At 38.4% G+C, this 22,517-nt stretch overlaps 3 protein-coding genes across 6 annotated transcripts in view; 1 reads left to right on the top strand and 2 right to left on the bottom strand.

Annotated features, from left to right (window-relative positions):
* Positions 1-1,001: 1,001 nt before the first annotated feature.
* Positions 1,002-7,428, bottom strand: cskmt (citrate synthase lysine methyltransferase). 3 transcript variants are annotated; one of them, XM_066681915.1, is made up of 2 exons: positions 7,336-7,428; positions 1,002-1,738 (listed from the first exon to the last, which is right to left on the bottom strand). In XM_066681915.1, exon 2 carries the CDS (start codon positions 1,719-1,721, stop codon positions 1,068-1,070), a length of 654 nt encoding a protein of 217 aa, XP_066538012.1. In that variant the 5' UTR covers positions 1,722-1,738; positions 7,336-7,428; the 3' UTR covers positions 1,002-1,067. The 3 variants fall into 3 exon arrangements, with proteins under 3 accessions (XP_066538012.1, XP_066538014.1, XP_066538011.1); XM_066681917.1 differs by lacking the exon at positions 7,336-7,428 and adding an exon at positions 6,709-6,727; XM_066681914.1 differs by lacking the exon at positions 7,336-7,428 and adding an exon at positions 5,756-5,882.
* Positions 5,822-12,631, top strand: otub1b (OTU deubiquitinase, ubiquitin aldehyde binding 1b). Its single transcript, XM_066681913.1, has 7 exons — positions 5,822-6,005; positions 8,700-8,761; positions 9,012-9,110; positions 9,236-9,354; positions 10,104-10,188; positions 10,281-10,475; positions 12,281-12,631. The coding sequence occupies exons 1-7, from the start codon at positions 5,963-5,965 to the stop codon at positions 12,476-12,478; spliced, it is 801 nt and encodes a 266-aa protein (XP_066538010.1). The 5' UTR covers positions 5,822-5,962; the 3' UTR covers positions 12,479-12,631.
* Positions 12,632-14,050: 1,419 nt separating this feature from the next.
* Positions 14,051-22,517, bottom strand: part of shroom4 (shroom family member 4) — a 55,902-nt gene continuing 47,435 nt past the window's right edge. For both annotated transcript variants that reach the window (XM_066680653.1, XM_066680654.1), the window contains 6 exons: positions 21,564-21,625; positions 20,414-21,043; positions 18,570-19,226; positions 17,560-17,698; positions 17,095-17,367; positions 14,051-16,402 (listed from right to left, as the gene is read on the bottom strand). In XM_066680653.1, coding sequence (XP_066536750.1) covers positions 16,100-16,402; positions 17,095-17,367; positions 17,560-17,698; positions 18,570-19,226; positions 20,414-21,043; positions 21,564-21,625 — 2,064 coding nt within the window. In that variant the 3' untranslated portion in view covers positions 14,051-16,099. The remainder of the gene's footprint in view (positions 16,403-17,094; positions 17,368-17,559; positions 17,699-18,569; positions 19,227-20,413; positions 21,044-21,563; positions 21,626-22,517) is intronic.

Here is a 22,517-nt window from a genome sequence, read left to right as displayed (position 1 = left end):
TGGTGAGAAACAAGTGTAAACATCAGAAATAAACTCAGTACATCAGAATAAAACACACCATAACTAAGGGTTTTTACTGTTTGGTGAGGTGTAAATGGCCACTTGGTGAGGGACAGGAGACGAGTTTCTCATAGAAAGTAAAGAAAAACAGTAAGATGTTGACATTAGGTCTAGACAAGATATATACACTAGTTTTGCAGTAAAAGTAATCATTTTCCTTATGGAGAGCTTGGGGTCTAAAGAGACAATTGGAGAGGCCATCTGTCCACTGTCTACTCCAGCTTCAATAACTTCAAATCAGTATAAGGTTTCCACTCTAAATTTTACCTGATGAAAGTAGACCCCTGGAGACACAGTTTTAAAAAGGAAAAAGTAATGGGACTCGTGAACTCTTCAGTTTATAGTCACTAACTTTTTTTGTGGTTTTTATAAGCTTTTGACCACTTCATATATATTTCAGGACCTCTAAGTGGTTTCTTTTACAAATTTGAAGGGTTTTCTGTAAAAAAAAAAAATAGATCATAATACCTCTAGTTTATTCACTGCCTGAGGAAAGGGAATATCGGCTTTACATATCGGCTACTACTGCTGTCTAAAAATCGGCATCCGCCATCAAAAAACACATTGGTTGATCACTAGTCTAAACAGTTTTGAAACTCTTTATTTGTACAATTAGTGTTAAATTTCTCTTGCCAGGTAGAGTTCGTGAGATAATTGCCTTTGTGGATCAGATTCAAAATCGTAGGGAAATCTGAGCTTAACTGACCAAACAGTTTTTTAACACAGTAGCACACAAAAAATAACTGACACCAGACATTTTACAGCAAGGTATGCCAACATGCCTTGCGCCCGATGATTCCAGGTAGGCTCTGGACCCCCCGCGACCCTAGATTGGATAAGCGGTTACAGATAATGGATGGATGGATGGTATGCCAACATGAGTTATATCATACAAGCGCACACACAGTAGAAAGAAGTCAAAGGTTTATTTAAAATACTGACACTTCAGTCAAAAAAGAAACATGATTACAGGCTGTGGTAGTAACATATTTGGAACATTAAAAATGTCAGTGGTGGAATGTACAAGGGGTTACCTGATAGCAGAAATAAGTAACCCCTCTTATTACTCCAAGTTCCTGTATCCCTACTTCAGCTGATATCTCTGAGCGTCGAATCTCCTTCTCTAGCCAAAGAAGCCTGGCATCGGGATCTTCATCTGAAAACTGCAGCAGGTGCCCTGAGGGATTCAGCACCTTAAGACACTGACTTACAATCTGACCTGCCTTTGTTTGCCCTGTCTTAGACCTCAACACTGCATCTGTTGTCCCCTTGTCCAATATTAAGGTCAGACTCTTGGGCTCAAAGTGTTCTTCTAGTTCTGTGCAGTCTATTTCTTTAAACACTAGGCTGGAGGATGGGTTGCAGGGTTGTACTGGTGTGTTTTCTACATGTTTTTGCATAAGTTGCACTGCCACTGGAGAGATATCAGCACATGTGACATTCACAGCACAACCTGAGTGTCTGTAGATACAGGGCCCCAGTGCAGATGTCCCACAGCCAATATCCAGAACACGTAATGGTGCATCAGCACCGGCTGAAGACTGCAACAGTGGTAGGATGCAGTCTTTGATTGACTGAAAGCCAAAGAACCACTCAAAATTCTTAAATGTTCCCTTACTATTTTCTGTGTAAAACCTGTCCCATGTGATCTTCTTGTCCATGTTTTCAATGAGATCATCTGTGGATACATAAGATGGTTTATATGGCAATATTTCAGTGGCATTGTATTAACCCAGTTGTTCTCAAACCTTTCTATCATCCCCCTTCTCAGATGAAGGGGAATTTCTGCACCCTGCCTGTCCCATACCGCCACCCAAAAAATTGAAATAAAATACACATGCAAGTTTACAATTCTCCAATTAATTCAAGTAACATCAACTTCTATCTCTAAATCAGTGGCTTAACAATATAACACCAGATACAACATTAACATCAATGTTCAAAAACTCAGAAATACAGAAAATTGGTCAAAATACATAAGTTTTAATATGAGCAAAGGCAGGTTCAAGTGTGTAGGAGTGAGTTTGATATTGATGAGGGACATGTGCTGAGTCAAAGCCCATCCATACACAAAATATTAGCTACAAGCTGATTCCTATGTAGATAAGGCAGTAAAATTTATAATGATGTGGAACAGCATTTGATTAACATTAACGTTACAGTTACGTAACGTTTCCCAAACAACTATGGAGCTTTATATACTACCCTACAGAAAGCACTGCTAAGGGTGGTAGCTGTATATGTATTTTCATACTCTTCAGAACAGCAGTGTGCAGTTTGGGACATGGCCAGAGACTAACGTTAACTTGCTGCATGTTTAGAGCGCTTTCTCACAACTTGACTACAGCTAATATTAACGTTAACTAACTCTCAGATCATCCCGTTTCCCTAAAGGTTATATACAAGCCGCTTTCATAACTGTAACTATCCGTCGTTGTTATCTGTTGTGACCTCAAACCTAGAGCTGGTAAAAACTAACTTTATAAACCAGACTCTGACGGTGAATCAGAGGCCGGTGAAGCTAATGATTGGAACAGCTCCAATTTGAACAGGCGCCTTAATGAAGGCTCAAAGAAGACCCTTCTCAGACTCGCTGCCAAAACACGTTAATCTCTGTGGCGCCTTTTCAAAATAAAAGTTGGCAATGACCGCATATTTTGGTTCCAGGCAAGCTACATTTTTTCTGGTCTCATATCTAATGTTCTTTTATTATGTTTAAGGGCTATTAATGAATCCATTGTTAGTGGGTGCTTTTTACTGACATGCATTAATAAAGACAGGATCATTATTAAAGAAATACACATTTCTCCAGAATCTTTGCATCATATCTACAATACCTACACGCTCCACACTTTGAGAAATGCTGTATTAACCTAACTCATGAAGTACTGATGCAAAGGGTGCCATTAAAATGACCTCCATGATTCTACAGACATTGTCTATTTTATCTACACCAACCATATGTATGCACTTAGTCAGTCTACAATTACAGACAGTAGTCCAACTGTAGGTTTGTATACTTTTGTTTGTGTCCAGGCTAGGGTTGCAAAATTCTGGGAATTTTCAAAGTTGGGAAATTTACCATGGGAATTAACGGGATTAAGGGGGAAAGGTGAGAAACTTACATATAGTTGGTAAGAAATATATATGAAGCATAATCTTGGCTAAAATAATTAGATATGATGCCAAAACAGTTGAATAGCACAGCTGCTCCTCAATCCCAGGCACATTACACACTGAAGGGCTATTGAGAACACACCACCTGCACGCACTGTTCATTCCTCAATCACATGTACAGCACATATACAGATTTCTAGAAACCTGACACTCACCTACTGAAAGCATACATTTAAGTTCATTATTTTATTGGCAGTAAAAGCATTGAAACATTTAAGCAACTATCAAGGTGTAATCTCAGAGTTGATTGCTATCTGGTAAATAAGAAATACTTAATGAGCAATTGCATTTAAGACACTAGTTTACCAAGGCTAGCAAGAGGTTAGCTTACAAAGCTAAGGCTTTCATTCATTCACAAAGGCTAGCATAGGCTACCTATTCATTCATTATCTGTAACCGCTTATCCAGTTCAGGGTCGCGGTGGGTCCAGAGCCTACCTGGAATCATTGGGCGCAGGGAGGGATCACACCCTGGAGGGGGCGCCAGTCCTTCACAGGGCAACACAGACACATTCACTCACACCTACGGACACTTTTGAGTCGCCAATCCACCTACCAACGCGTTTTTGGACTGTGGGAAGAAACTGGAGCACCCGGAGGAAACCCACACGGAGAACACACCAACTCCTCACAGACAGTCACCCGGAGCAGGAATCGAACCCACAACCTCCAGGCCCCTGGAGCTGCGTGACTGCGACACTACCTGCTGTACCTGCTGTACCTATATTTCTTGCCACAACGGGTTTCTGTAACCAATACTTAATACTTATTAATTATTTATTTGAACATGGAAGATACCGAGGTTTAGGAAGAAGCCTGAAACTATTAAAGCAAAAATGCAGAACATGCAGAGGCCAGGCTTGAGAAGCTTGTGGGAAATATCTTTATTTGATTTGATGTTAAATTTGATGTTTTATTTAAGAAGGAAGTAAGGCTACTTGGTTTTTCATTTTGAATGGCACATTTTTGAGGGTGTGAGGTTGTGTTCTTTTGAGTGTTTTTTTTATTGAACTTTTGATTGTTCAATTTAAGAATTAATCATTTATAAAGTTCTGCTTGCAACTATGAGTGATATTTATTATTTGCATTGGTATGCCTTCAGGTCTGCTAGTGACAAAAAAAACAACAAAAAACGATACATTGAGGATAATGTATGATATAGTTCCTTTAAAATACCCAATATATCCTATTAATTCCAATACATTCCCCAAAGTTCCCAAAATGTCCATGGAAAGTTTACATTTTGGAATATTTCCAAAGTTCCCGAGCTAAAGTTCCCATGGAAACTTTCTGGTAATTTACTGGATATTTACATTTAGACCAATAAGTGTGGCTGTGCAGTGAGTGGTTTAAATAGCATTTAAAAAACCCCAGCAGCTGTGCTGTGTCTGATCCTTTTGTAACAATAGAACAAAGAACTTGTGAGTGTCATTGCAGCATTGAGAGTAATCCACAACCCAAATCATACCTGCTCTGTTGGGGGCCTAACTATTCAAGGACAAGGTAATAGATCTAACAATGCAAAATATAGACCAGTCTGTAATTGCAGAACTACCATGTGCACATAAGTGGAAAATGGAGCATTTAAAATGGAAACTGAGTGTAGAATGGTGTATGATACTTTTGGTCAAGGAGTGCAATGTTAGACAATGGATTAGGAACACCTACATTGTATCTACACTGACCATACAGGAGCACTTTGTACTTCTACAGTCCACCTGTTTCTCTGCATACATTCTTATCCTTTTCAATGGTCAAGACCACCACAGAGCAGGTCTGATTTAGGTGGTAGGTCATTGTCTGATGTGGTGGTGTGTTAGTGTGTGTTGTGCTGGCATGAGCTATTTTTCAAAGTCTTCACTTTCACTGCTGGACTGAGATTAGTCCATCAATCAAAACTATCCAGCTAACAGAGGGTCTTCTGTGCGGCATACAGTGTCCACTGATGAAGGACTAGAGGACGACCAACACTGCAGCAACAGATGAGCCACTGTCACTGGTTGGTGTGTTTAACAGTGGACACAGTATTTAAAACCTCGTAGCAGTGTTGTCTGATCCACTTGTACAAGCACAATACATACACTGACACACCACCACCACGTCAGTGTCACTGCAGCGCTGTTAATGACCCGTTAAAGGTCCCTGCTCTGTGGTGGAGTCCTGACCAAGGGCAGGGTGAATGCAGAGAAGCACGTGGATTACAGTCTGTAATTGCACTACAAAGTGCTCAGAGGATGGTCAGAGGATCTGATAAAATGGACACTGAGTGTAGGTTATAATCCAGTTATCATTCAGTGTATATTAGCCTTGAAAATGTTTGTGCATAAACACAATAAGAAAACCTAAGTCTGTAGTTTGGTACAAACTGTAATAGTGATACATAAGCAATCGGTTTCTCTGTATGAAAAATCATCTTGGATCGTGGCTGGGGAATGAGTAACAAGGATTAACACAGAATATCACTGCGTAACATTAACTTTTATAGGACTATGGAATGAGGAAATTACTATTCAACTGACTTGTCAGGGTAGTATGGTGCCTGCGCCAAATTGCCTCCTTTCGAAAACTCCTGCGAATCAGTGAAAGCTTGATATTTCTGAGCATTTTCAAAGGCTTGTGTGGGGTGGTTTCGAAGCCGGGGACAGTGGTGCTGACTGCAGGAAAGAGACTGACCCGGCAGTGCTGAAAGGTTCACAGAGGGAGGGGGAACACAACCCCGATCCAAAATGGCGGACGAGCAGCAGGAAACATCCCAGGGAGAGATGGAGGGTGAGTGAATGTAGCTTTGTCTGTTAAAAGACAAGTATTTCTCCTGGACGGGGCTCTGCATTCTCGCGGCGTAGGGGACTTTGTTTTCAGCCATATATATGTAATCTTTAGTGACCTGCCGCAGATAACATTCTGTGCGTTATCTGTCATGAGTGGGCCGGAAAGGAAAGAGAGGCCACAGCTCCTTCTGCAACAAACTGTGAAATGTACAGTGATTTGGAGAGCAGCACTTGTGTATATTTTGGTTGGCGTTTTCATACTGACGCTGTTGTCTCGACTGTTAAAAGCTTGTGAAATCAGTGTAAATAAAGCAGTGGCTGCTGCTCTTTTTTTCCAGCGTAGCTTTATGCGGTCAGCAGCCTGGATGCGCATGACATCTCCTTCACCTTTGTGCAAATTTTTCTTAACCTTAAAAGTTCACTAATACTCGGTCATTTAGTCTTGTGATGCATTTATATTTGTTGGGTGTCCTTACCGACACGGCTATGTGAGGCCCATTATAGTATTGAGGGTACATTTCGTGTTTCCCAGATGAACATTCTGTTGTTTTTCATAAAAAAAAAAAAAAACATATAAACGTTTATGGAATCAATTTCAACTATTAATATTAATTACATTTAAACTAAAATAATAAATAATAATAATGATGATGATGTTTGATGTGTATTTTAAGCAACATTTAAACGTAAGGTATATTACTTACAATCCACACATTGATTGTCTTCGTCCCCTGATTCATGCCATGAACTTGAATGAACATGAAATAATAAAATAAAAGTCTAATTTTCAGATTTTTTTGAGTAACTGTATGACTAGTGTTAAAATAGGCTGACCAGAAATTATATTGTGTGTTTATGTAATATCAGTAATACATTTTATGGTTTTTATGCCTGTCCCAATGTTCTTGTCAGCTGTTACTTCTGTTGTAAAACCACATAAATATCTGAAGTGTTCTAAAAAAAAAAAATAATAATGTGACCTGCACCCAGTAATGTTTCTTTTTTGGTGGGGAACTAAATGTCAGTAAGGTATATCATGCTTCCACTACAAAATATTTCATTATTTTGTACAAAACATCGAGGATGTGCAGTAAAACTGCTTCAGTTTTAACAATGATAATCTATGACAATCCATGAAATTTTGTTCTCACACATGCAACGTAATCACTGGTTTGAGTTTAGCACATGGAGTTAAAGCACAAAATTATGTAAACTGTCAACTCTGAGCAACAGAGTTAAATGGTCCCTATTACATTTTAATTAAGCATTTTGCATTATTTTATATTTAATATGGATTCTCAATTTTAATGTATAGGTATGTTTTGGTATACCATTCAAGGTTACGGACGTTTTTGTTCTCGGTAGATGAAACTGTCAGGAGCCGAAAGGCAGTGGCAGTACAGGGGACGATGAGATGCTGACCCTGAAAGTAGAGCAGGGAAAATTTGCATAAAGACAAGTAGGTGGCACAAAAGGAGAAATGGAGGGCAGACAAGCAGAGTGGGCGATTTGAGCATGAGGGGCATGGTTCCTGAAGGGGCTGCATAAAGACCACATGTGTTGGGTAGTCATTGGCTAATTGGTTGGAACCTGCCTAGTGTGCTAGCCTATTGTTTGAAAATGATAGATCTGATTAAATTGTTAACAATAAAATATAAGTTTCAGCAGAATACCAGAATTACTGTATTACATTTTGTTTAAGATCAGCAAGTACTGCAGATATTAAATTTAAAGTGTGTCGTCTGAAAATAGAAATGTTTAAAAGAATCTATACTTAAAATGTACCTGCAATTCTGGAATGGGCCATATATGTTAACGCATTATTGCCAGCGCTATTCCCCTATTTAACTTTATAAACATAAAGATATAGAAAATGAGCTTAGAACAATGACTACAGAGAATGCAGCCTTTATCATAAAAGACAAATTATCTACATTTTCAAGACCAGAAAAAGGCCTCATTTACACTGTTTTCATACAGAGGCATTTCCAAAAAAAAAGGGATGCCGCAAAATAGCCACAAGTGTGCCTTGGTCACCTGTCTTCACTTTAGTGATTTTTATCACCATCGTTTCTAAAAACTGAATAAGTTTGAGTGGTTATCCTGAAATAATCATCAAACCTCAGAAATGTTCTTGTGGCTGAATGCAATCAAATCCTGACAGCAGTGCTTCACCACCTATTGTAAAGCTTTCCCAGAAAATGGAGGCTGCTGGTTCAGCAAGAGAGGGCAAACTCCCTCTTAATGTTCTTGCTTGCAGAAAAATCTTTGAAAGACTGTAAATCCACTGATTTTGGGATGTCTGTTAGTGCTGTATGAATTTTAAAAATTCTCCACATATCCATGAGAAAACAGCTGGCCTGAGACCAGTTAATACAATGCTTAAATTCTCACGCAATCATAGCCTATTTCTTTTCTTACACACTTAAAAATTATGGCTCTTCAAGGGTTCTTTAGGAAAGAAAATGGCTGCATATAAAACCCCAAACAGGGTTCTTCAGATTGATGGAGAATGTGCTGTAGAAGAACCCATATTGTCATGATTGTGGTCTTCCACAAAGATGGTTTCAGATTAATCAGCTTCAATGATGAAAAAATATTCTAACAGTGTATCTGACCTAAGTATTTCTTTGTGTAACAAAGGTAATCAGTAACTTATAATAATTTTTCTGTCACTTTTTTTGTTTTTTTGTAGGAGTGAACTGCCTTGCGTATGATGAAGCCATCATGGCACAGCAAGACCGAATTCAACAGGAAGTAAGCTGTGATGATTTTTATTTACTTACTCACCCCCCCAAACACCCCAACACATTTCACTTGGTAATTTGTTTTGTAGGTTTATGGATTATGTCAGTTTTATTTAACTCTTTAGTCACATTTCAGCTCTTTCTGAGTTATGGCAAATTCTACTGACACTCGTATGTTTATAGTGAATTTGAAAATATATTTTAATTTTGGGTAGATCGTGTTGTATAGACTCACCCATTTATTGACTTTCTGTGAACAGATAGCCACTAGTAATCCCTTAGTGTCAGACAGACAGGATCTGTCTGTGCTTCAGAGAGAGTATGCTGAAGAAGACACCATCTATCAGCTCAAGATTAAGGTGAAGATCTTTTGAGTACATGTATTAATTTTTAAATATTGTTTCATAAATAAATTATATTCACATACCTTTATCCAGGAATGAAATAATGTAGCTATACTTTGATTTAACTGCTGTTCTTACAGGACCTTCACGAAAAATATTCATACATTCGGAAGACACGACCTGATGGAAACTGTTTCTACAGAGCTTTTGGCTTCTCACATTTGGAATCGCTACTGGACGACAGCAAAGAGCTACAAAAGTACAGCTTGGGGGTTTTAGTGTTTTAATATTGTCTCAGCTCAGTGTGTCTTTCTAAATAGTGATGTGCCCTGGACTGATACATTTCTAGATGATGAGCACAACTTGCCAGAAGTGCTTGGACACCTGGCATTTCCAAAACATTTAAAAATTAATCAGTGTCTCTTTCAAGGTTAGCAATAATTACAATATAAAACATTAGTATTTTAATTACACAGAAAATAAGAGGGCACATAAATATTTGTCAAGAAGGGATCTGTTGGAGAAAAAGGACACACTTAATTAATTTTACACAATATTAAGCAGGTTTTTTGAGCCAAGTAGAATTTTAGTTTGAAGAAGTGCAGGTGAGTGTGAGGTGATTATATTATTATATTATTAATTTCTCTAAAAATCCTAAATTATTAACAGAGAGTGATGCTCACTTTACCACTTAAGAAGCTTCTTTGTTCTAAGATGATTTTGAGAAACCTGGCCTAAGTTAGTAATTCTTTTTTTTTTTATTGTCATCAAAAGAGGTTTTAGAGGTGAGCCAAACATTTGAAAAGTTAAAATTGATATGACCAAGGACAAGGAGTAATGGTCTATTTGATGTCATGTTGAACTGAATTTAAAACTACCAGTGATAGAGTATTCTAAAATAACTTTTGAGGTTAATCATTTATAATTCAAATCTAGGCTTCATAATTTATGTTCATTGTATTTTGACATTGTGAAGCTGATTGTTTTGCTCATTTTATCTGATCACAGGTTTAAAGCAGTGGCAGCGAAAAGTAAACTGGACCTTGTGAACCAGGGTTTCACCGAGTTCACTATTGAAGATTTTCACAACACAGTGAGTTGGAACAATAAGACTAGTGATTAAATGGTTTTGAGTATGTATTTGTGTTGCACAGTAAACGTAATTTTTTTTTCTTTTGCCATTAGTTCATGGACTTGATTGAGATGTGTGAAAAGCAGCCAGCTCTTGGGGAGTTGTTGAACTCCTTTAATGACCAGAGTGTGTCTGATTATGTGGTGGTGTATCTGAGGCTGCTCACATCAGGCTACCTTCAGCGAGAGCAGACCTTTTTTCAGCACTTCATAGAGGGAGGTCGCTCAGTCAAAGAATTCTGCCAGCAGGTGAGAAGAGACTTTTACTGATGTTTTGGCATGTAATCATATTTTGTCGCTGTGGAGTAAAGAATGGCAGTTTCGGCTGTTCGACTTATGCATCTACATTGAGTTTTACGGTACACGTGTGTGAGCGCAACGCGAAAAGCACAGATATTGAATCGCCAAAAGAGCTGGATTAACATGGCCCCAAAACACCATCGTAGCTGGTGGCAATGTCTCAAAATCAATATGAGACACTATGGACGGTGTCCCTCATGCAGCCGCGAGTTTAGAGCATTGTCTTCTTACAGCCACAGCCTTTCATGTGTTACAGACAAAAGGTGTGGGTTTGAGAGGCAGGACTCTGAGTAGAGAACTAGATCTGTTTGTATGAAGAACATTGACTAGATGCTAATGGACTGATTGCAAAGGACAATTCAGTAGTGGCTGGATTGGTATAGACAGATGTCCATACTGTTTCTTCCCAACTCTATGTCCTTGGCCAGACAAATTGCGGTATGCTGTCGTAGTTAAAGGGGCCAGTCAAATGAAAGCAGCGGGCCATAGTTTGAAGACCCCTAGTTTAAATCATTGTGATGTTTCGCAGTACCCTCAAGGATACACATTCTGACACCTTTTAGGGAATATAAATCGTTTTATTCATTGTCTGTAACCACTTATCCAGTTCAGGGTCTCAGTGGGTCTGGAACCTACCCTGAATCACTGGGTGCAAGGTGGGGACACACACTGGAGGGGGCGCCAATCCTCACACACACACACCTATGGACACTTTTGAGTCACCGATCTACCTACAAACGTGTTTTTGGACCATGGGAGGAAACCCACGCAGACACAGGAAGAACACACCAAACTCCTTACAAGCAGTCACCCAGAGCGGAACTTGAACCCATAACCTCCAGGTCCCTGGAGCTGTGTGACTGCGACACTACCTGCTGCGCCACCGTGCCACCCCTTTAGGGAACATAATTGTACCTTATTCTGTTATAATTGTAGACATGAAAGTTGGTTTGATTTTATATGGCTTATTTCATCTTCAGGGCTTGGATTATGGTCTTCTATTTTACACAGTTCTATAATAAACCATTCTTATTTTTTACAACTGGAAAAAGTTGTAGGTTACAGTGGCTTTAAAGCCCCTGGGAACTCATTTTATCTAAATGCTAACTTGGGTGCTATGTAAAACATTCAGCAAAGTTTAAATATCTCCTCAAAAATGACCAGTATTGCTCTCCTCTTGATGTAGAATGGGCAGTCCTAAAAGTGGATAATGCTTATGTCACTATTTCATTGGCCATCACAAGGCTGCCATGGCCAATCCTCAGCTCTGAGTTGAAGAGACTGGTGAGCTGAAGCTTAGGAGTCATCTTAGTGAGCTAGCTAGCTATCCAGCTATTTACCAAGTAATGCTAGCTTTTCATCTGTGCCTTTTAAAGACCTGACCTTCTTTAAGATACCATTGCACAAAACCTAGGTCTGTATTTAAGTGTGTCGTTAATTCTACTGGAGAGGCAAGAAACCTACCAGTCCCTCGACAACCATGAGCACAAATTATTTGCTCCCAGAACTTCTGAATCATCTTTGAACTCCTCGTTCATAGATTTGTACATGTACGGCTGTATAATGGCAATTCTACCAGAACTTTTATGTATCTTGTTTAAAATGAAATCCAGCGACTTGTCTTGAGGCTGTTGCCATAGTAATGTAAACTTTTCAGAAAGTGTTCCCAGAGGATTTAAAGGTACATTTACACTGTTTGTGCCTTTTAGTTACCAATAATGTATCTTTCTTTTTCTTTATTCCTGAGAGTGTAGGAGGTGGAGCCAATGTCCAAAGAGAGTGACCACATCCACATCATTGCCTTAGCACAGGCGTTAAATGTGTCCATACTGGTGGAGTACATGGACCGAGGAGAGGGCGGCACAGTTAACCATCATGTCTTCCCTGAGGGCAGTGAACCACGCATTTTCCTCCTCTACCGACCAGGCCACTACGACATCCTCTACAAATAACCATCCTCATCCTCATACAGCAGAGCAGTAGAAGAATACAGCAAAAACCAGCCAAGATTATTCATACTTTCATGTACTATGGTTACACTGCGGTATTACAAACATACGATGAACCGTTCTCTTTAATAAAATTTCTCCTTATTATTATTATTATTATTATTATTATTATGAATAAAAAAAAACAAAAAAACAAAACAAAAACAAATCCTTGAGTAAAGATAAAATTAGCAGTGAATCCAGCATTAGGGTTGTACAGTTTGTGTGTTTTTTTTTTTTTTTTTTTTTTTTTTTGTTCTTTTTGTTTTTTTGTGGTTGTAAATGTTATCAACTTGCTTTTAGTTAATGTTTTCCTTTGTTACACTGAATTTCATGAGTTTTATTAAAGGGATTTTCACCTTATGCCTCATGTATATTCGTAGCAAAGTTAGACTTCTACATAGTAGTGTACATTTAGTATTTAAGGAAATATGCCTTAAAACAAATAAATGAAGAAATGTCAGAATGGTTAATATTCTAAGTTGGAAATAGTTAATAATTAAAAAAATCTGAGGTGAATCTTTCTAATGGAAATTACTCAAGTTTAAATGTAAGTTTTTTTTTTCTTTTTTTTTTTTCTTTTTCATTTAATAAGCTTGGTCTGTAATTAATCATGAGGCTGTCAAATATATTTGCAACTGACATATGAACTTTAAATACAGAACTAGAGAAATGTAAAAAGACCTCCATAGTGTGTAATGCAAAATGTACATGTCATTACAAACAAAACTAAGTCTCAAATGTTAATTTAAGCGGATAATGCATCATAGACCTGAGTGTAATGAGATCACCTCTATGGTCCATTCATCATTAAATATTTACATAATATAAAGAGGTGCTGCTGCGTGCTATAAAGCTCTTAAGCTCTTTAAAACAAAATTAAAAATGGTAACTTTTAATGACACCTATATAAGTCTTTATATATGATTATAATTCTTTTTAAACTTGATAATGCATTGTAAGGATATTTATGAACTCTCAAGGCCTCAAAACCCTTTAGTTGTACGTCTATATAATTTATAACTTATATACAAATGTCACTATTCATTATTAAGTACTTTAATTGGATATGTCCTGTGCATATTTATAAAATACATATAATACATATTAACAATTATAAGTTATAAATGTTTAAAATGCATCACAGTGCTTCAGGTAAAGTGATTGATGGTTTACATTGTTATTGATTATAAATAAAAATGAGGAAGAAATTAACTCAAAGCACTCAGTGATGGCATTTTAATCATTTATCATGTGTTTAAAATCCTTAATATATAAGTGCTTTATAATTATGCATTTAAACATTAAAATGAATAGTGACGCTTGTATAATTGTGTTTATAAGTTTCTAAATAATCAGTTGTAGCTCATTATTAGCCTAATGAGACTATTGGAGTTTATAAGAATGCTTAAAATGCATTATTACCAAATTAAAAAGAGTTATAACTGCATTTACAAAGGCTTATTAATACAGCTTCATAGATATTACTAAAAAGGGTGTAATTGATTAAAGAAACAGTTTAAAGTATTAATATTTTATCAATTGTACATATATTCCAACTTTTTTTAATATATCAAAAATGGGGGAATCATGAATTATTACTCAACCAAATATTTTCTTACATTTCCAGCCTGAAGATATTTACGAAGGTATAATACAACAGAGTACAAAGTTGGCTATATATACATTGGGGGAAAACATATTCAAGGGCATTTGACAAATTATTAAAGTAACAGCTACACATTCATTCTTTTGGCACGGTGACAAAGTCAGCTCTAATGGTCCTTTAAAGACAATCATCAATAAAAAAAACTAAACTTAAAAAAAAAAAAAAAAAAAAAATGCTTTAACATCTCTTGGTAGAAAACAGGCTTTTTCAAGCTCTCAAGGCATTAAATGTTCAGTAAAGCAGCATTCTCCTTTCCTCTGAAGGATTGTGAGTGTAAGAATATTAAGAAGCTTGTCAGATGTTGCTATATTTCAGTCAGAAGTGGTGTATTAATATATACAACACATAGATTTTGTAACACAAAGTTACCTAATACTCAACAACAAGGGACAGATAAAATGTTCAGAACAAACCTATAACAAGATCTTGACAAGACAGGATCTTGCTGATTGCATGCGATTGGAAAGAATAAGCACCATATTTCTGTTCTTGTGTTCAAATGAATCTTTGGCAATACCAGCAACAAAATCCTAAAATAGTTATAGAAAATACAGTAAAGCACCTGATAACAAAAAAAGCTAAAACATGTCTGTGTTTATGCTTTGCCCTGATAAAAAAATACTTTAACAGGGATGTATTCCACAATGCAGGACTTCTCAGTTTAGCCAAATAACTGAAATCCAAAATCCACCCATGCCTGTAAAATAGGAAAAGACCTTACACTGACTCACTGGGCACAGGACATCACACACATCTAATTAACTGAAAAACCCTGCTTTTTGGAAGAGCCCCTGGACAGGACACATTACCCACAGTATTGGGGATGCAAACATGCCCTGAATACAGCTAAACTGATTAAAGAAAATAGATGCCTGTAGGAACAAATTCCAGTTTCAGTTCAGAAATGACATCTCCTTGGTGAACTCAAGCCCTGACAAATCTTTATCCATCAAAGACCTTTCTATTACGATAGATTAGAAGTAGCATGAATGAGCTCTGGACTGAATCGATAAATGTCTGAGTTTGCTAATGTGTGGGTGTCTATATGCCATTGTGGATGCCAGCTGTGGATCAGCAGTTACCTAAAGGAGAAACCAACAACACGGCTTGCTGAAGCATCCTTTCTTCATATTCGCTGAGAGATATAAATAAATAAATAGCAGTGCATGGAGTATCCCTCAGTTCAGAGCGATGAGAGGCACAAAGACAGTTGTAATGTGGCTTGGATGTAGTGTGACGTTATTTCCTCCATAGTATGGCTTTATTCTCTTTCAAGTAGTGCTGCAGTGTGAAATCCTTACTGAGTGGGTAAATGCAGGCAGTAAGCGTTAAACTACTGTTACATGACTTTTGTAATACATGTGTTTGCCAGGAAGTCTAGACATCGCAGGTCCTTTATAGTGTCCATGCATTGTTAAAAATGGCCTGATACAGTGTTCATCAGTAATGCTGACATTGCATTGACTTTGATGAGAAACAATCATGCTCTTACCCATGTGTATGCATTAAGGGTGTAAGAATTCTGTCGTCAAAAAAAACAATGTGAAGTTATTGAAATTTAAATACACATTTAAGAACATTCCAACCCCCGACTAGGCTTGTGTACAATTCATTAGAAACTGTAGTGTTAGTGATTTTAAGATTTAGGACGTTAGAGGGCACTCTGGAAAGGACTGAATGTTTTATTTAGGAGATTTATAACTGAAATATCACAAATTGAAGTGAACCTTGATCTGATGTTAAAATGGTATCCAGCATGGAAATATGTTCATTACACCTCTGTGCCGTGTGCACCAAACTAAAATGAGGCACAGTTTAGCTGTATAGTGTTTTGTAGTGAATCAAATTAAGGTTTTTATACATCATTACACCCCGGTCATGGACAAACATCCAGGCCTTATTCTCTCCCAGTTTGTCTAAATGCTGTATCCGAGGCCAACAGCCATCCCAAAGCCTGCTCCCACTCCCAGACCCAGGCTTTCTCTTAGGCCTCGGAGCTGCTCCTCTCCCAGACGGATCTTATCATCCAGCTGTCGCTGTTCCACCAGCAGCGCCGCCTTCATCTTTACAAAATGGCTATAGTCCCGCAGCTGTTCAGGGGTCAGACAGCGACCCAGCACTCGGCCCACAGCCTGCTCTCGACCGTCCACGTGCTCTTTCAGTTCCTGAGCCTCAGCCAGCTGTGCCAGGAGTTGCTTCTTCTTCTCCAGCAGGGGGAACTATAGGACAAGAACACACGCACGTATGTCAACATTACCTTCTTTTTGTTTAGCTTAAGTATATAAGAATAAATCTGCTAAATATATTATAAGAAAAAGAAGCTAGATGTCACTTTACAGGACAAGGACTGTGCTCTGAATAAGAACCACAAGTATAGGAAAATTAAACATACCTTAAATGTTTTTTTACAAAAATAATATACATGTTTTACCTATTCCTATAAAACTGGGCTCCTCAAAAATTCAAGGTATTAATATAATATATTAATTATAAAATATAAAAATGACTTGAATGAACAGCGGCACGAGCTACTGTCTCAGTCGCACAGCTCCAGGGACCTGGAGGTTGTGGGTTCGATTCCCGCTTCAGGTGACTGTGAGGAGTTGGTGTGTTCTCCCTGTGTCTGTGTGGGTTTCCTCCGGGTGCTCCGGTTTCCTCCCACAGTCCAAAAACACATGTTGGTAGGTGGATTGGCGACTCAAAAGTGTACATAGGTGTGAGTGTGTATGTGTTGCCCTGTGAAGGACTGGCGCCCCCTCAGGGTGTATTCACGCCTTGCGCCCAATGATTCCAAGTAGGCTCTGGACCCACTGTGACCCTGAACTGGATAAGCGGTTACAGATATACAAATATAGTAAAGGTATACAAACATTTGAACCTATAGTGTATGACAAGTGTACTTTTCCCTCACCCTCTCAGTGTGGCTTGACTCTGGGTCCAGACAGTCCAGGGCGCTCTCCACTCTCAGCAGCCGACCAGAGAGGGACAGCAGGAGACTGGTCACTTTGTCCAGATCTCCAATGAACATACGAAACTTGTCCACCTCGTTAGGCTTGCAGACGGCCAGCACCAGGCTCTCCACCTCCTCGCCCAGCTGAGCGTTAGCCCTGATGTCCTCTTGCAGATCCCTCTGAGCTTCATGAAGCACATTAAGCTTCTTGCACAGGCTCTCAATCAACTGCTTCTGCAGAGTACACCAACATACAGAACTATCAAAGGTGATGAAAAGCACAGTGGATCATCCAGATTTTTACTGCCAACCTTAGGCTTAGGGCCATCTACATTATACACAGGTGTACAATATATATGAACACATCAACATATATATATATATATATATATATATATGCATTTGTGTTTATTTAAATATCCAAACCTTGTAGTTAAGTTCCATGTCATCCTCCTTCACGTCTGAGAAGTCCCTTATCTTATTAAGCAGTTGGACTTTGTTGTTGGATGTGCTGTAACTGGAGGAGGCTGAGACTTGTGACGTTAAAGAGCTGTGCCGAGAGGACCTAGGACGAAAAATGTATGAGGAGCAATGACTGGGATATCACAGAGGTCGCGTCATGTCAATGAAGTAAAAGTTCTTAAAGCTGCACCACCTCAACTTGTGGCAATGCATGCAGCACATAGAAGAACATTTGTAAAACATGCAACAAAATATATCTCCTGCATTTAACCCATTCATGGCAGTGAAATCAAACAAACTAACTCTCTCTCGCTCTGGCACCGATCAAAGCGATGACCATCCAGTCCCAAACCACTCCTCTAACAGCAGAATGTGCTTCAGACCCCTTCTCCAAGCAAATTAATCTGACGATTATATGTGCATTGGAAGAGTTTTCTCAATTGACCAGAACTTGGTGAAATAACGTCTTCCAAAAATGTAAGTGAATGATTTACGACGGTCATCAACTCTTCATCAGTACAATGTGGATTTTACACTTGAGACCTCTATAAAAGACATGTACAGCCCATTGAGATTCATTTTTTAGAGCTTTGTGTGTGAAGTTAATACATAAAGATATGGCCAGAAACATATGATAAACCCACACCTTGGACATTTACACTTTAACAATTTACAAAGCGAACCAGGGTACACAGACACTACACCAGGGGTGGGCAATCTTATCCACAGAGGGCAGGTGTGGCTGCTGGTTTTTGTTTCAACAAACCAGGAGGTCACATGATCAGTTATTTTACTGAGACCAGCTAATTAAAGGAGCGAAATCAGGTGTGCTCTGGCCTGAATGAACTAAACTCCAACAGCCACACCAGCCCTTTGAGGCTAAGATTTCTTTCAACTTGAACAAATAAATAAATAAATAAAAATCACAAAGTGCAGTTTTCAAAGTAGATACATATATTTAAGAGATTATCTACCTCTCTAGAGTGTCTCCACTCACTGGGTAGCCTCCTCTCCAGCCCTCTCCTCCAATCCCTGCTTCTGTAAAGTGAGGGAAAAGTTCCCCCATCAGCTCTTTCCTGGCTTTGCCACAGTCTTTTTCTAACATTGTGTCCACCATGGAAGCCCTCTGCACTCTCCTCAGTCCTGCTAGAGGGGCCTCCTCGTCCATAACCGTGTCTATGTCCGTTTCCAGTACAGTCACTGGTTGGGCAAAGCATTGCATCTCCATTCTTCCTTCCTCTTGCCTCTGCTGCTCCTCAGCTGTCTCCTCATTCTCATGGAACTCGTCTATGTCCGTCTCCAGGGGAAAAGCTTGATCCTGGGTGGGAAGTGGACTTTGCGTAGATTGTTCCAATTTCTTCGAGGTTTTGGGAGTGTAGCCTATTAGCTGTGGCTGATTCGGTAGGTGCTGCTGGTACTTGTTGTTCATTGTGAAGTAGGACTCAGGAGTCACAGCCCCGGGATAAGAACCATTCTCCAAAGGAGGAGCAGGTCCTGCAGGTCCTGATGACCTGCTAGTGCCACTTGTTGTTGAGGAGCTGTGTGATCCAGTCAAGTCCCACTCCGCTCTGTGTTTATGGAAGATTGGCTTCACTACAGCTGGCCTGTACTGGTCTGAAGGCTGTTCCCAGCTTTGTTCAGATAATTTGAGAAAGAAAGACAGACATGAGAAATTATACACATAATGCAGAAAACTAAATCTTAGCAAGCGACATTTTTTCATATCTAACAAAAACATGTTTTGTTTCTGAGAAAATGTACCTTATTTTGAGTAATTAATGTCACAGAATGAACAAGAATCAAACTGTTAAAACAATTACGACATTCCTATTTCCCATTCCTACGATTATCAAGGCTTTTTCATTTAAAAATTCAAAATTTAGCCTCCTCTTACACCGTCTTTAAGAGACAATGGTACTAACTTAGGTTGTACTGTAAACCATTTGTTAATTACCCCTGTTACCTGTTGTTTCCATACATATCACCCTAAATATATTTTAGTTTTTTGTGAAAATAAGAAAATTCAGCTATACATCATCTTATACATCACCTATTTCATGAAAAGACTATGTATTCTTGTAATAAAAAGCTACAGGGACTAAACATTCTGAGAAAGACTAAGGGTGAAAATAATAGTATTTCTATAATATTATTGCTTAAAAAAATGAATTAAATTCTCCATAATTTTGTGTTTAAAAATGTTTGGCTCCACCCACAATAATAATAATGCTGTAATAATAATAATAATAATAATACTACAGCAGGTCCTTGGGTTACGTCAATCCCGAGTTACGATGTTTTGTGAGTATGACACATCTCCCATTTACTGTATAAAGCCTTGTTTCGACTTAAGTGGTTTTGCATCGTAAACGTCGTAACGCAAATACACGGTTCGGGACCGAGGTGTTTTTTGATAATTACAAAAAAATAATTTTTTGTGTTAGGATAGGATAAGTGCTTACAGTACGTTATTTACGTACAGTGTGTACGTATGTTCCGACTTACACCGAAAATCGTTTTACGACGCGATGTAGCAACGGATCAACGTCGTAAGTCGAGGACCCCCTGTAATAATAATAATAATAAAAACCCCTTCTAATACCCCCCTTCACCTGACATAATCATGAATACAACACTTGTGTAAAATGTTACATTCTCAAGGATCTTATACTGTATATCAACAGTGTTCATGTAATGTCTCTTGACTTCTCAGATTACTTAGTCGGAACTGTTATGGCTTTGTTTGCAGTGAAAAGCTTAACAGCAGAGACTTCTACAGATGTGATAACAGAGCGGAAGGATTATTAGCAGTCTTTACCTTGTGCTGGACTCGATCAAAACCGAGGGAGTGTCTAACGATCTGCTGGCATCATAAGGGTGAGATATAGGAGTGTCTTGTTCTCTTGGAGGTGGGGCCACAGGTTTGAAAGCTCTGTGAACAAAGGCAGGGCTGGGAGGAGTAACTGTGGATTCCTGGTGGCACTGCTGACAGGACTCCGTCCCGTCTCTCGGAGGAAGACTATAGGAGCGCTGTCGAGTCATTTCAAGGAGAACAGGGGTGCGGGGAGAATATGTTTGGGTCAGTGGAGTAGAAGCCGGTGCAGAGGAGAAGAGATTGTGATGAGATGTCCGTCTTTTATGGAAATGTCCCCACTTTGGTGGTGGTGGACGAGGAGGAGGAGGACCTTTCTTCTTCTTTGCCTCATCAAAAGATGCGACATTCTCATCAAGTTCTCTGAGGGTGGATTTAGACATTCTGCTCGCACTAGCGTTCATGTGGCTTTGAAGGGAACGACTGTCCACTCTGAGGTCATTTTCTGACATGGCGCGGTTTCTAAGCAATGATGAGTTCAAGGGTCGGTCCTCATTGTTACAAACATATGGCCTGTTCCAATGGTTTTGAAAGCCTGGACGCACAGTGAACTCCTGTCGGCTCTGAGCATAGTCTCTACAGAAGAATAAGAAAAAGAGTGAGTTGTATACTATGTTCAAAGTTTGTAGAATGCCTGAATTTAGCTATTTAAGGTGCACAAATGGTGGTCACATATGTTCAGTTGTGTATGCTCAGCTTGCATGATCTACACAGAACAGTATGAAAATGCACATCAACCAAAGATCACCATGCCCAATGCTAAGTTTTGTCTAGAGGGATATAAAGCACCCTGTGCTGTAGAAAAGTGAAACTGCATTCTCTGGAGTGATGGTGTTTTCTCTTTCTCCAAACACTCTCAGTCAGTCAAGATATGTATTGTCTGAATGAGCTGTTTTAATTGTATAGTGAAGTGACAAGGCTAATGTAAAAGCACTATATATCAGGCAAAATATTTGATTACAATAAACCTTTACTTTTGCCATTTTGCAGCAGTTAAAAACAAACAAAGTAGACACCAAGGTGTCTTGATCAAACACTTGAGGTGAAAACAAGGTAAATTTAATAACATTCCTGTAGATAGAGGAAGTGATCTTACCTCTCGGTCAGGCTGAACTTCCTGTTGAGTTTTGTTTGTTCCGTCTCACGTACAGGATAGGTCTGGGGAACACATTTGGTGAGTGATTCAAAACAGGAATTGGAACAGGAAAAGTGTTTTGGATGCTATAGTTTCCTTGGTGACTGAGGCACAGATAACATCCTTATAGAGACATTTGTTGTAAGGATGGATGTAGCTTCCTAAAGAGAAGGAAAACCTCCTCAACTTTCAACGTCAATGGAGGTAACAATCTGAAGTCATGTTGGAGCATTTCGATCACCCATATGATGAAAAATGTCAATAAAAGGCAGAGAAGCTGTTGTTCTCAAATTACATTAAAAAAGATAATATGTTTAAAATAGAATGACTTTTAAAAATACATTTATGTAAATATTTTATTATTTAATATCAACTGTTATCAACTGTAAAATGACATTATCTGGAATGAGGAGAAGACAATATCCTTTAGAATATTTTATAGATATGAGATTTTAAAAATATATTATTTTATGTCAGAATATGGGACACATCCTGAATGTAGTGAATAATAATACAACATACATATTCAGACTTCCTGCAGGACTGGGACCAGTTTATGAAATATTTCATATTCAGTGACACAGCCAACTTTTTCTCATGGGATACTGAAGCACAATTTTATTCTGTTCTGCACATCTGGTAGCATTAAATGGGGACTGGACTATTCTGTGGTTATAAACAGTTGAAGTTCTATCTTTGTAGCACTCAACTATAAGACTTTGGAGACTTGTAAAACCTAATTTAATGGGAAATATTCATATTTTAATAAAACTCATCATGTTTTCAAAATATGATTAGTATTAAGTACATTACAATTGTCTATATTTCAGCATAAACATGATCTGAACAACATTAGATTTTCACACAAATACTAAAAGTAGACTAAAAGAAACCCAATTAAATAAATGTAAAAAT

This window comes from Hoplias malabaricus, chromosome 9, assembly GCF_029633855.1.
Source record: "Hoplias malabaricus isolate fHopMal1 chromosome 9, fHopMal1.hap1, whole genome shotgun sequence".
NCBI lineage: Eukaryota > Metazoa > Chordata > Actinopteri > Characiformes > Erythrinidae > Hoplias > Hoplias malabaricus.
This window is presented reverse-complemented; position numbering and strand designations above follow the sequence as displayed.

Coding starts and splice junctions, on each gene's coding strand:
- cskmt (XM_066681914.1), bottom strand. CDS start 5,840: ATGCTCAGAAATATCAAGCTTTCACTGATTCGCAGGAGTTTTCGAAAG. Junction 1,739..5,755: donor GCACCATACTACCCTGACAA/GTCAGTTGAATA, acceptor ATGTATCCACAG/ATGATCTCATTGAAAACATG.
- otub1b (XM_066681913.1), top strand. CDS start 5,963: ATGGCGGACGAGCAGCAGGAAACATCCCAGGGAGAGATGGAGG. Junction 9,355..10,103: donor GACAGCAAAGAGCTACAAAA/GTACAGCTTGGG, acceptor ATCTGATCACAG/GTTTAAAGCAGTGGCAGCGA. Junction 10,476..12,280: donor TCAAAGAATTCTGCCAGCAG/GTGAGAAGAGAC, acceptor CTGAGAGTGTAG/GAGGTGGAGCCAATGTCCAA.